Source organism: Platichthys flesus, chromosome 23 (genome assembly GCF_949316205.1).
Source record: "Platichthys flesus chromosome 23, fPlaFle2.1, whole genome shotgun sequence".
Taxonomy (NCBI): domain Eukaryota; kingdom Metazoa; phylum Chordata; class Actinopteri; order Pleuronectiformes; family Pleuronectidae; genus Platichthys; species Platichthys flesus.
The window spans coordinates 1,269,988-1,283,954 of NC_084967.1; the positions used below are offsets into that span (position 1 = coordinate 1,269,988).

At 39.0% G+C, this 13,967-nt stretch overlaps 1 protein-coding gene across 4 annotated transcripts in view; it reads right to left on the minus strand.

The window, feature by feature from the left end:
- The window catches only part of LOC133948743 (pleckstrin homology domain-containing family A member 5-like), a 197,891-nt gene that overhangs the window by 18,044 nt on the left and 165,880 nt on the right, over nt 1–13,967 (minus strand). For 2 of the 4 annotated variants that reach the window (XM_062382714.1, XM_062382712.1), the window contains exons 11-16: nt 11,190–11,476; nt 9,431–9,669; nt 5,493–5,576; nt 4,371–4,490; nt 1,992–2,045; nt 239–319 (exon numbers count right to left, since the gene is read on the minus strand). In XM_062382714.1, coding sequence (XP_062238698.1) covers nt 239–319; nt 1,992–2,045; nt 4,371–4,490; nt 5,493–5,576; nt 9,431–9,669; nt 11,190–11,476 — 865 coding nt within the window. The remainder of the gene's footprint in view (nt 1–238; nt 320–1,991; nt 2,046–4,370; nt 4,491–5,492; nt 5,577–9,430; nt 9,670–11,189; nt 11,477–13,967) is intronic. The other 2 variants (XM_062382713.1, XM_062382716.1) reach the window with 2 other exon arrangements.

Sequence of the window (13,967 nt, forward strand, 5' to 3'; positions counted from 1 at the left end):
ATTAGTTGTTTTGATTTAAGATTGAACTCTTCAATCAAAGTCCACTGAATGTTTTTTTGTTGTTGAGCCAACATTTCTTTCGTTTTGTTTTGATGAATACAACAAACAAATTATTATTCAACAAAAAATTGCATTATTGCCGTGAGCTTCTGACTCAACAACAGTAAAATATACGATACTTCCAAACCCAAGTGGACTGCCGAAACTGTTTCAAGCCAGAGCCTGCCGAACACCTTACTTGCTGGTAGAGTTGTGGCCTCGGTGCCGAGTTCTCGATCATAGTATGAATCATGAAGATTAGAGGCTCATTCTCCTTTGTCTATTGGAGCACCATGGAGAAACAGGAGATACAGTGGTGTAATGACATGTCTGTGTTCTGCTGTCGCGAATACGCTCAACTTCTCACAAATACCTAATAAGGGTTGAACATTTCAGAGATTTGACATATATTTAAATGAATCAAGAACATTATGCACTAGAGATGTCCATTAATCCTAATGCTTTTGGGTGAGCAAAACACAACTATCTTTGGTCTGAATGTGTCCAGAATGGTCCTGCTTTTTTGCCATAGAACTGTCCTCAGCTCCCTCAGATCCCTACTCTAAATATATGTTGGTTTCAGGCAATTTTTCCGCATGTCCTTTTGGATTGAATAAGTCAAAGGAGTTTGAACATCTGAGACTTTTGTTTAACTTTGTTATTTAAAGTAACATGGTATTGGTATGGGTGTACATTTTAGACATTCCCCCCCAACAAACCTCACCTTTAACTGCATTACTTGGCAATGTTTTCCCAAATTATAAGTATCAATCCAGTCTAGGAGAAATATAGTTTATTATTGTAACTCAAGTTATATTTTGTGGTATCTGGCCATCTGCGCCATCTATCCTGACACATATTCACCAAAGTAATTTAGCAAAGTATCAATAAAAATCCTATCCAAACTGTTTAGATCTGATTCTGGTGCAACCTTGACCTACTGTTCCTTCTTTATTTGTACAACAACTACTGAGGGAGAAACAACTCATATCACAAAAAGGTTTAACATATGCAGTATATATGTTTTAAAGTTAATAGGCCAAATAACTAATTATTGCTCTGTTTTGTTAAATTAACATGAAAGAAGATAAATGACAGAAGAGAGAAATTTGTCATTCAAAGAAGAGTAATACTAAATGAAAAACTCCCAATAACAGACCCATCTATAAACAATGTTTCCAGTTAGCTTCCAAACTCCTAGTTTCTCACTCCTACATATCCCGTCCAAGGCTGCTCTCTCCCAAAAGCACATGACCTTTTCAGAGCCAAGCAGCCATATTCAATAATGCAAGAACTATGGGAAGGCAAGCTGCAACCTAGAGGCCAAAAATAAACAGCCCATTTAAATGCCTGCCATGATCGGGCATAGCCTCGGTGAACTGTCAACTGCTCATGTTTCACTTCCAATTAGCCTGGCAAGCGGACCATTCTGCGATACAGTCTAAATGGGATTGCAGTGGGAAAATCCATAGTATTTCTCACATTAATGACAGAAGCAGGTGGAGCAAATATACCACAGATATATTAAATCATATTGGAAAATAAATTCTTGCTGTTATTTTATTTGATCGTTGCTCCCTATAAAGAGTCCATTGAAACTAAAATTCCGTTATATTTGTTGTTGGAGCTGTTCTGATCTAGAGTGTCCAATGTTAAGTGGTGCTGCTCCTGGGCACATACAATTAAAGTGTCAAGCAGTGTGTATTTATAAAGGCTGTGATGGGTCTTCAATCAAGACTGGTTAGTATGTAGGTGCTCCTTAACTGGGAATTACCTACTGCATGCTCTAACCGGCTTATTACACTCTGCATGTTTCCCTTGTGGTAGCCTAAAGATTACTAAGTATTTTGTTAAAGTGGTGAAAGGGCAAAGATAAGTCAAATGAAATCAAGACAGGAAGAGAAGTAGCCGGACACAGACATGAATCCATGTGTTGGCTTAGAGGTTCTCACCTGGCTGTCCAGGTAAATAAGGTTCCTCTGGAGGTGATGAGAAAGAACGTCAGTCTGCAGTAGCAGCCGAACAAGGAGGAGAGGAGGCAGGAAAAGTGAGGCCATGGACAGAGAAGGGGAAGTCAAAGGCACATTTCAAAAGAAAAGTAGGAGATCATGACAAGTGGAAGAGGAGGATGTGATAGAAGATTAATTGAGAGGCAGAGCTGCATATTTAATAATGAAACATTCATTTTTAATGGTTAGTTGACACTCTACTTGAGTGTCAACTAACCCTAACCCAAAGTGTTTGAGTTTCCTAACTTATATCAATAATAGTTTATGGTTGACAACAGCCTTTCCCTAACCATAACCATACCATAGCTGCCACGATGATACTGTAGACAGTCTATGAAGATGAATACTAGCTGGCACTGAATGGTTAAAAGAAGACCTTGAGCATAAGACAATTGTCCAACATCAGCCTGTGTAGTAATAGGGTTGAACTAAGTTGTCTCATTAACCTTAACTGACATAAAGATAACAGCAGAGTAAGAAGGGTCATGACCTTATTTACAGTGATACAGCAAAGTTAAAAAGATGGAGATTCTATAGGTAGGTTTCTTTCCACCTGTCTTCTTGGGCTTGAGTGAACATTTTACAAAAAAATATTGAAATATTGCACAAAGGTTGTCATACAGGGCTGAGGTGGAAAAGTTGTGGAATCGAGAAAAGCAAGATACAAAATGGACACAAACCTAGTTCGAATCATGTGACCCAAACATGTTTCATTGGACAAAAACATCACATCTGTGTGGAATGTTATTGAGAGACTGTAAAGTTTGCGTTCGATTGCTCTTTTGACTGTTTCATTTTAAAGGCACCTGGATTCCCCTCGCTGTTCCTCTTGACAAACCATACCAATATTTGTAATAATGGTAACATGCATTAAATTCTCAAATTTTGGATGGATAAAAACCCACCTTGTGCTCCTATTGTTGTGTGGTGTGAGTATTATGTGCTGTACATCTAGGGTTGGCTGATTCATTCATATATTTCCATTCAGGAAATACCCAGTAGTTATGTGGCTATGGTGTAAAGTTGTTAAAAGCATCATTATTCATTTCACCTGTAGTTAAAACAGTATAAGAAGTTAGGAAACACAAAATGAATATAATAATTAACTGATGAAACCTCACTGAACACGAAAAACACAATATTTGAGCTCAGTTTCAACGTTATCATATCCAAAGTATGAACCAATACTGTATCTGCCCAGCTTTTAAGACATGCATACTGGAAAGCTGCTGTCAGTTCTATTCTGCAATTTTAATTATCACATTTATAAAACTTTGAGGATGCTTACTGTACATGCATAATAAAACAACCCAGAGTCTTCTGAATAAACTCAACTGATTAAGTTAACATATAAACAAACAGACAGCACACTGGGTTCAATGGGTTCAAACAAAAACTGATGAGGCACATCAAACTTAGAAAGGAGAGCATCAAATGTTTAATGCATCAGCTCTGATGCATCCATAAAGTCCTGGCTTGCACAACTGCACAGAAACCTCAAACCGACATGCAGAAGGGCAAACGGAAGAACCAAAGACGGCACTAATCCCCAGCATGAAGCTGACACACCCATCAGTCTGCACACACACTAGTACCACACCAGTACTGCAAAATTGAATTGAATTTGGTGTGTTAAAATAGAGCCATTGAAAAGTTTTAGTTGCATCTAATCAACTTTGTTATGTACCTGTGATGAAAATTTCTAATCGGGTACCTCCCATAGAATTGGCAGTGGTTTTAAAGTTTCATCTTAATAGAATAATTTGAAAAACTGCCACTTCATCGATTGACATCAAAAGAAATGGTGCCAAGAACTTTGTAGTAGTATTTAGGCAGAATAATAAGTTCTTATTTTTTATCTTAGCTGGCATAGTTCTTTATAGTTGAATACCACAGTTTAAAGTAATACTACTGTAATTTATTAAAATGTTGCTGAAATAAAACAAAAAAAACTGATTGACATATGTTAATATATTTCGGGGAAATATGAACAATACTTACTATCTATTATATTAAAGGTATTATTTAACTTTTCCTCATGGTCTAGAGTTAAAAAAGTTAACTTAATCGCAATATTTATAATATTATATAATATGATAATATGATCATTAGGAGGTAAGAGTATTGCCCCAGCCTAATTGTGCAATACCAAGTATTCTGTTGTTTGCTCACAGAACCTTTCAAACACACCAATTTCAATTTTATTTGGAGTAAATAGCCAGTCTAACACAAGGAACCTCCCGTTGCAGACACACAACATAAAAAGGCGCATTTTGGTCGGGAAAGCACATGCACACATGTATGTAGTAACTCAGTGCTGACCTTGGCGTTGGGCCCCTCCATACCCAGGGCCATAAGCTGAGTTACTGTGTGCTCCCGCAGACTGTTGAGCTCCGCCTGCTGCCGGCGGAGCTTGATCAGCAGCAGCGTTAGCTCCTCGGGCTGCACAGGGCAACACATAGAGGAGAGAAGAGCTGCCACACTGATAAAAACAACAGGCACTGACTAACTGTCTTGAAACATGATGCAGTGACCTTAGAGAGGAGACACAACACTGATCTGCCGGGACTTTTTACTAGTCGAATAAAGACAATTATAATCCTGAATTGCATTTCAACCAACTATTTCCATTCAGATTATCATTATAGGCAGATGACAGAGTAACAAAAGACATTTCAGTTCGCTATTCGCTGTTCATATTGCAGTGTAGTGTCCACAGTAAAGTGGGCGAATGGACGTCCCAACATTAAAGTCAAAAACTTTTGAAAAAACAAATGAGTTGATTTTAAAGCTGCTTCAGACAATATTCCATTTGAAATTTCCTGGTGTAACCAAAGACATCCTTTTCTCGGTCCATTGTGTTGTAGCTTCAGAAATTTGTGACTGTAAACTAATATGAGATTTTTGTTTTTGCATATAACCCCGCCTTCACAACATTTTTTTAAACTACAGTGGGCATAATATGTCATGTAAACAGGGTGCACACACTCCTGCAGTGAGAAAAAACAGGAAGGTCTCTCTCACTTGCACACACACGCACGCACACACACACACACACACACACACACACACACAGACACACACACACACACACACACACACACACACACACACACACACACACACACACACACACACACACACACACACACACACACACACACACACACACACACACACACACACACACACACACACACACACACACAGTGTCATTGCTTGGAACACAGCGAAATAACAGAAGGCCCACACATCGACAAACAGTGAGCTGCTAAAAGCCACGTCGGAATTTGTGGGCAAGTGATGTCAGTGATGGAAAGCAGAGTGTGTTTTTTGATTTGGTTAATGTTCTCAAAATTGTATTCCGTCTTTGTGAGAGCTCATTGTAAGCAGGTGATCGGTGGGCTGAATCTGACAGAGTGGAGTGCATGGGAGGAGACTCACCGTCTTGCCTTGCAGCGTCTGTGGGGTGATGGTCTGAGGAGGGACGCCGCCTGCAATCGATCGCCGATCAGCTGGGTACCCATACTGTGGGGGAGGGAGGAGAATGCAATGAATCAGACTGTAGGTGAATTTCAGCAATTCCTCACAGCTACCGATGAACAATCCATGTGGTATATGGACAAACATGCTCATTTAAATTAATTTTAAACAGGATATTTTTGGACTCCTATTTGGTTAAGTTTGCTTGTGTATTACTATCATATAGCATCTTGGAGGTAGGATGTCTTAACCCTATTTCCATCACTTATGCCTTTTTTATTTCACTTTTCTCTTTTAGCTAACTAAAGCTATTGTTTTTAGCTGATTGCAGTCTCTCTTTTCTTCTCTGCTTGCTTGCTTAATTTTTGTTTAAGCCTGAACACTTTGTGGACATTTGCTGATTAATGCTTAATAAATACACAATGGCTCATTAGTACCCCTCTTTGGACCAAAGAATCTGCCAAATGAATAAATGTGAAGTTAATATGAATGAGCATGTATAAACACTTTAAGTGAGTCAAACAACAGTCGACATTAGGGAGGGCCCAAAAAAGATACAAATGAAAGCCATGCAAGGGTAGAGAATGAGAATGGCATTAATGTATGCATTGTATTGACATTTAACTAAATTCATTAATTCAATCAAAAGAGGATGAATATTAAAAATGAGAAGCTAACAATAGGAAACATTTAGACTTAGTTTCATCCACTTATTCATCAGCAGACATCTGTTGTCTTTGTGAACAAACACAGAACACTAATTTCCCTAATTTCGGTGTAATTAAATTTAGCTACTATGTGGGGTAAAATATATTACATTGAAGCAGAACGCTGTTATAATAAAAAGACGAAAGTAATATTTTAATCATGTATTCAGCTTTATAAAATTGAATTTTGTGGATCGATTAATTGAAAACTTGTTTAGTAACACCATTAGAGTAAAATAAGAACTGTAATTATATCATCACCAACTGATGGGGATTATAATAATAGGGATTATTGGAGGCGGAAGGTTTGAGTTACATTATACCCTGAGGCCTCCCCCTGAGTTTAAATACATATTTTTTGTAGCACTACAGAAGAACTACAGCATGAACAAAATTACACTTAATTATAAAGTCATTTCCTGTTTGATATGATTCAATAACCTAATCAATCTGTCAGACACCTCGATTACTGGCAGGACTCGCATCTGATCTGTTGATCTGACGTGTGTTTGTACAGGACAAAAAAATAAATCACTCACTCATTATACCGACCAAAGAGCACATAGGTGTGGTGCCAACTGTCCCTAGAGCCTCTGTCATGAGTCAATAAAAATCCATCGAATATTTAGGTTTGTCATATTGACATTTAAGGTGTACTGATTCGTTCAGAATTCATGCATTGAGTAACATACTGGAAAACATTTCACCTTTAATGCTACCAGTAGCCTTGGTAGCCTTTCTGCAGCACGGGGAATTCAAATCATTTTTTCTTTTTACCAAGCTAACATTAACTAGTAAATAAAAAGGAAGCAAAACATCCATTTATTCTTTCATTCATCATTCATCATTCATTGCTTGTGGGTCGTGTGTTTCTGCTGCTCTATTCCTTTCATGGACCAAAGACCAGTATATGGCACTGCTGCTCTGCCATGCAAATATTCCAGTGCGAGTACAAAGGATTCCATGTGGGAGTCAAACTAATTTTTAGTGCATGTTGTCTCTACATTTCTATGGAGGACCATACATGACTTAAGTAAAAATAAATAAATAAATAAATGTATAAATAAATAAATAAATAAATAAATAAATAAATAAATAAAAAAGGAAATAAATACATTAATACAGAAATAAATATGATAATACCAAAAGAAATGTCAAAAGAAATGTCTTAAATATATTTTAACATTTATTTTTTCCCTGATATATTTCCTTTTCATTTGCAGTGTCCTTATGCTAATGAGAAAGGCGGGCCTAACCGCAGTCTCATGCAGGATTGGTCACAGGAGTGTAATGATCCAGCCCTACTACTTCTGCCTCTCAATGCTGGTGTCCAGTAGCTGTTTGCAGCGTTGAGCCAGTTCACACTTAAAATGAACTAGTTCAAGTTCACAGGGTTAGTTAAGGTTATTTTTTATTGGGATGATTTATGTGTCAGTAGTCCTGACTGTGAGCGCCACGTCTCGTTTTCTACTGAGCACAAGGAGCGAGCCGAGAGGAGAAGGAGGAAACAGAAACTCCAGCTCGGTACAAACCACCTGCAGCCTCTGTTCTGATCATGAAGCCGCTGATCTCTGAGCAGATGTGACCAGAGAAACTCTGTGTTTCCACTGTTCTACAAAGTCACTGAGCGGCTGTTTCACAGTGAAGAGCTCAAGTCTCAGTCACTGCCCTTGTCTCTGAGCGAGTGTGTGGCGCAGCGCAGGGGCTGTGTGTGTAGCTCAGTTCACGGAATAAATAAAAGTTGGAATAAATGTGGAAATAAATAAATAAATGTGGAAATAAGTTTAAGACATTGATTCATTTAATTCTGCATTTATTTCCACATTTATTTATTTATTTCCACATTTATTCCAACTTGTGTTTTTCGATTTCAGTGTACTTATGCTAATGGGAAAGGCATGAAAAGGAAATGTATCAGGGAAAAAATAAATGTTAAAATATATTTAAGACATTTCTTTTGACATTTCTTTTGGTATTAACATATTTATTTATTTCTGTATTAATTTATTTATTTCCTTTTTTATTTATTTATTTATTTCTGTATTTATTTATACATTTATTTGTTTTTACTTAAGTCATGTATGGTCCTCCATACATTTCAAGGATATCACAGATACTATTGGATACAAGCCATTCTGTCTGAGTCTTACCTGAACAATGCCCAATAATGTTTAAATACATTTTTGCTTTTAGAAGAGACTAATTCTAGGTGGCTCGTTGGTCTAGGGGTATGATTCTCGCTTCTGGTGTGAGAGGTCCCGGGTTCAATCCCCAGACGAGCCCAATACTACATTATAGTGTTTCTATACGATTATTTGTTGGCCTTGTTGTTGTTGCTTGGTTCTAAATATTTGAGGTGTCATTGCATGATGTCTCAACAGAACCACACATAGCATAAAGATTGTTAGCAGGAGAAAGCTTCTTGGCTACCCTGGTCAATGTTGAGGAATGACAAGCCATGCTAAATGATTCTTACTTGAACATCACCAACATTCGATAGCTTTTAATTTTAGAAATAACTAAATCTAAGGCCTGTGGTCAAGGGGTTTGATCCTCGCTTAGGGTTTAGAGATCCTGGGTTCAATTCCCGGACGAACCCTTCGACATATGGTATTTTGTGTTTCTCAATGATAATGCCTTGTGGGTGTCAAGCTTGGTTGATGTTACTGCATGTTGTCATATCGAAACTCAACAATTCATGGATAGCATAGAATTTGGAAGTAGGACAATAGTACTTAGTTCTTCAATTTGGAGGAATGACAGGCCATTCTTACTTAAACAATCACCAACTGAAAAAAAACGATGTCCTTGTTGGCGTCATTTCTAGTTAATTGATATGTTATTTTGTGTCGGTCTAACGGAACTACAATTCAAGCATAGATATTTGAAGCAGGAAAAAAAGTAATTAGCTACTTTCATCAATGTGAAGGAATGACAGCCTATACGTGATGCACTAAAAAAAAAAGATCATCATCCCTCACATGTGGCTCTCTCTGAGGTTTCTACATATTTTAACCCTGTTAATAGGGTTTTTTGTAGTTTTTCCTTACTCTTGCTGAGGATTAAGGACAGAGGATGTCACACCCTGTTAAAGCCCTATGAGATGAATTGTAATTTGTGAATATGGGCTATACAAATAAAATTTGATTGATTGATTGATTGATCATCATCATTTGATTCCATGTCCTCTACCTTGGCAAGATGTGTCCTCTGCCGTCGGTCCAGTGTCCCGTCCCCTCTGAGCACCGGTGAGGACACCTCAGAGAAGGAGTTGCTGGGGTTGTGAGCAACCTGCTGATGAGGAGCAGAGAAGGTGCTGTAGAGAGCCAGGGAGCCATGAGAGGGTGAGGTGGGGATCGATTGCGCCACAGCATGTTCAGAGATGTTGCCCATAGTCTTTGTGCTGGGCAGTGTTCCGTAATGACCCACACCTGCAATCACAATAACAGGAGGAGAAAATAAAGTTACAATGGAGTCAAAAGCATTCCAATTATTCTGTGATGGTGATAAAACTGGAGTGACTCAGTCACTGTAAAAGCAGGCCTAATAACAACTCTGATATTAGGTTGGTAGAATATTTTTTACAGCCATTGATACAAGGACCTTCTGGGGTATCTCCATTTCATTTGGTCAAAATCAACAATGATTTGAGTCACCACTACAGGGATGTAAATACTTGTCCGTAACATCAAGCATATTACAAACATAACTATGTAACTGTAATGCCATAGCCTGGATGCCAGACGAATTTAGCCCCGCCCACAACATTTGAGGTCGGGAAGTTCGGTCTGGAGTCGCTCCGTTGGGGAGAAATTATGCCTGACCTGGCCAATCAGATTGTCAGGGCGGGCTTTATACGATGATAGACAGATGATCAAGGCATTTGTAGATCGAAAATATGTTTTTGCCGTCCTTCCTACGGGAGTCGGAAAAAGTTTAATCTATCAGCTGGCCCCGATGGTCTCGAAGAGGATGGGACACGGGAATGTCGCGTTCCAACCGTTTTATTATTGTTTTACACGTAGCGACTCCCCTCGCATAAATACCTGCAGTTTAAGGAGCGCACCTTGTTAATAGACGCACCAGATCCCTCGCTTGCGGACCAGTGCAATAAGACACCTGCCATACAGCGCCGGCACAAGGATAGGAGCAGGAACAACGACCGGACGCGGGCTGTGCGGCATTTCTCAAAAACTATAGTTTAACACCCCTCGCCAGCGGAACGAGGTAAGGAAGCTGGTCCCATTTACCTTGCTTCAGGTAGCGCGGAACGGGAGTCGCTGTCACGTTAACGCATCAGACTTGTCTCGTGGTGATTTGTTTGTTTATTGTATTTTAACGTTTGTGTTTGGTTTTATGGATTAAAATATCGTGTACTTAATGTCATTCCAGTTTTATGGTGTATTTACGGCTACGATGAAGTGAACAATAAAGAGCCGTGTGCCATCATTAGAGAAACTCTGCGTCATGTTTTATTTCCTGGTTCGGTTGAAACACGCCCCATAATCACAGCCCAATGGAGCGGTATCAGACTCACATTCTGACTAGAATTGTGAGTATGACAACGTCAGGCTAGTAATGCCACTGACTGGGATCAGAAATGGGAGATTACACAGTGCTTAGTGCATGAACAAAATACACCATGTACCCCCGACCCAAAAGTAACTGCACCTATAAGATTACCTGCGTGGTTTAAAAATCCACAACACAAACGGTCAATAGGGACTCAGGCTCTCAGGCCACGGGGTTTTATTTTGTATTCTAATAGCAGGGTTGGCCACTGGGACCAATTTGCAGCAAAGCTCATAAAGGCACATCCAGTGTTCAGGGTGCTCTGAGATGCCAGCTCTGACCCAGTCTCAGGTTGTTGGGGAAAGAACAATAAGAGCTAATTTGCAAACATGAAATCTTATAAATATAGAAATGTAAACAAATACTTTTATTTGTGTACCTGGTGGCTGCGCAATACTATGTCTGGAGAAAGCCTGTCTGTGCTGCCACTCATACAGCTGCCACATAGTGTCATCCCTCATCGACCTCCTCTTCTCTGCTGTGTTGACACTGGTGGTGGAAGCCGGACGGAGTGCACGGTCGTACACAGAACCCGCCATGCTGCAGATGCTTTCGGGCCTCAACATGCTGTTCCGGGGCAGTGTGCGATAGCCCTCTGGGTAGCGGGGCACAAGTTGAGGACGGTGGCTGGGCATGTTCCTGGGTAGGGTCTGGTATGATGTAATGCTGAAGGAAAAACAGGCAGACGGACGAGAAATGAGTACTTGCTCGTAAACACAGATCTATGATCTTTTATCTTCCTCTCAATTACAGGTAGGTCAAATATCTGTAACAGATATTCCTTACACTCATTCATAAATAAAGCAAATAACAGGGGTAATTAGACATTTTTTTACATTACATTACATTTCATTTAGCTGACGCTTTTATCCAAAGTGACTTTTTGCATCCAATATTTTTCTTTTTCAACTACTATAGTATATGCTATATAGTGAAATCTTTCAAAACGCATCAAATGCTTTACTGTTGGTCAATAATGGGAGCAAAGGAAGAAGGATCCACCTCAAAACCTGCACTGACTGTTACTGTACCCATCAGCCTGTTAATCAATTCCTTTAATTAGCGAGTGAATAGGAACCAGTTTAATTATCTGTATGTCCGTGCCTTGACATGTAGGTTGTGCCTGACTGGATTTAATGATCTAACTGCTTTCATTAGCCAAACTCTGCTTCACTTTGGCTTTGAATTGGTGACATAAAAATAATGAGCAGCTCGTCATCATTAGCAGGTAATCATAAAATGGAAGCCCTTATTGTCTATAGGACGTTGGCTTTGACCTTATGAGTCCACTGTGTGGGTTAACTTGAATGAAATATTGCTGAGGGAACCTATAACACACATTAGTTTAATTTCCTGGAGACATTAACCTTCATCATGACTACCAATTGCCTAATTCTAGTTCGAAACATTCACCCTTACATTAACATAAAGCTAATCCTATCCTTCCTCAAAAAATAAAACATGTATTCATCCTAGCATTTAATGATATACGTTATAGATACTTGTTTTTTCTGAGAGTGACAGCTTACTGTTTAAAAAAAATAAATGCACTGAAAGACGATATCATGGTGCAGGTTTTGACCCGGTGGTTCTCCATTAGTTGACCCTCAGGACCCAAATTTTTCCTGAGTCATTAAGTTGCGACCCAGATTTTTGAACCACTCGAATTTAATGTACGTGCTGCAGTATTTTCTATTCGTTTCAAAGTGCTGGCCTTAGTACTTACGGCTGATACACTGCTGTCATGACAGCAAGGGCTACAAAAGGTTACTGCGTGTGCCCTGCCTCATGGGAAAGCGTATGTCCTTCAAAATAAAAGCACAAAATGCTAAGAGTTTTACTCTTTTTTTTTTTTAAACACACACAAAAAAGCGTCCCACTAAAAGGGTCCCTGCAACCCACGTTTGGGTCACAACCCACCATTTGAGAAGCACTATTTAATCCGTTTATTATACATAACAGTGTATACACTCAATATTACCGCCTGCCACTTTCCACCTTCAAGAGAGCCAGTTCGTTCCACCAAATGACTGAAATGCCAAAATATCTGTTGTTGCTGGCTGATAATGTCTGATAGTCAGTCTGAACGGCCATTAATGCACTCCAGTATTTAAGCCTTTTGTTTACAACAATATAACAATTTAGGAGCTGAAAGATTAAGCCCATACGACTTTTGAGTCTTATTTTTCATTGGTGTTTTTTTGCTCTGGTACAGGAAGATAACATCCACATATAGGATTACAAACCTGCTGGTTTTTCAGAAAACCCCTTCCCGCTCAGACCTCCCCAGCATCTGAATTGTGGAGGTTTGTCCTGTGATTTTGGTAACTTTCCAAAACAAACAATCCAACAGTGATTGATGATCTGACTTAACAGCTTCTTTCTTAAGATCAGATTTTCATTCTTTCTATACTTTTAGAACTTTTGTGTGTACAACTAAATGCAACACATTGAACAGCAGCTAGACAAATATCCCTTTAATGCTGCGTGAAGACCTTTTATTAGTTTCTCCAACTGGTACAGACAAGTGTATATTACCACTACAGGGCTTATTCACTGAATAAATCACAGATTGGATAATATTGAATCCTAGGTTTTAGTAGCAGTTGATAATAATTTTAATGAAATAAAGCACATGTTCTCTTTGAAAGTACTTTCATATTGGCATTCTGACAGGGTATACAAGACAAGTAGTGTTTGACTTGCAGGGTTAATTATCTAACTTCTCCCATAAAACCGTGGCTAACATAAGGGGTAATGATCAAATTGAAGGTATTATAGATGAGGGGGGCATGATGCATAAGATATCGTTGTTTGCGGATGATATTCTTTTGTTTATAAGAAATCCATTGTTGTCTATACCAGCGGTTATGCATTGTCTGAGGAACTATGGGGAAGTTTCAGGACATAAGGTTAATGAGGGGAAATCAGAAGCGATGATGATTACAGGAAGTTGGCCCACACAATTGGACAGACTTGTGAGATTTAGATGGTCGAAGGGGGGCTTTAGGTATTTGGGGGTGATATTGACTCCTGTTTCTTCTAAACTATACAGCGCAAACTATGACAAACTTATTTCCCAGATCAAAAATTATTTGGAAAGGTGGGAGATGCTTCCCCTTTCTTGGTTGGGAGGGTAGAAACCATTAGGATGAAT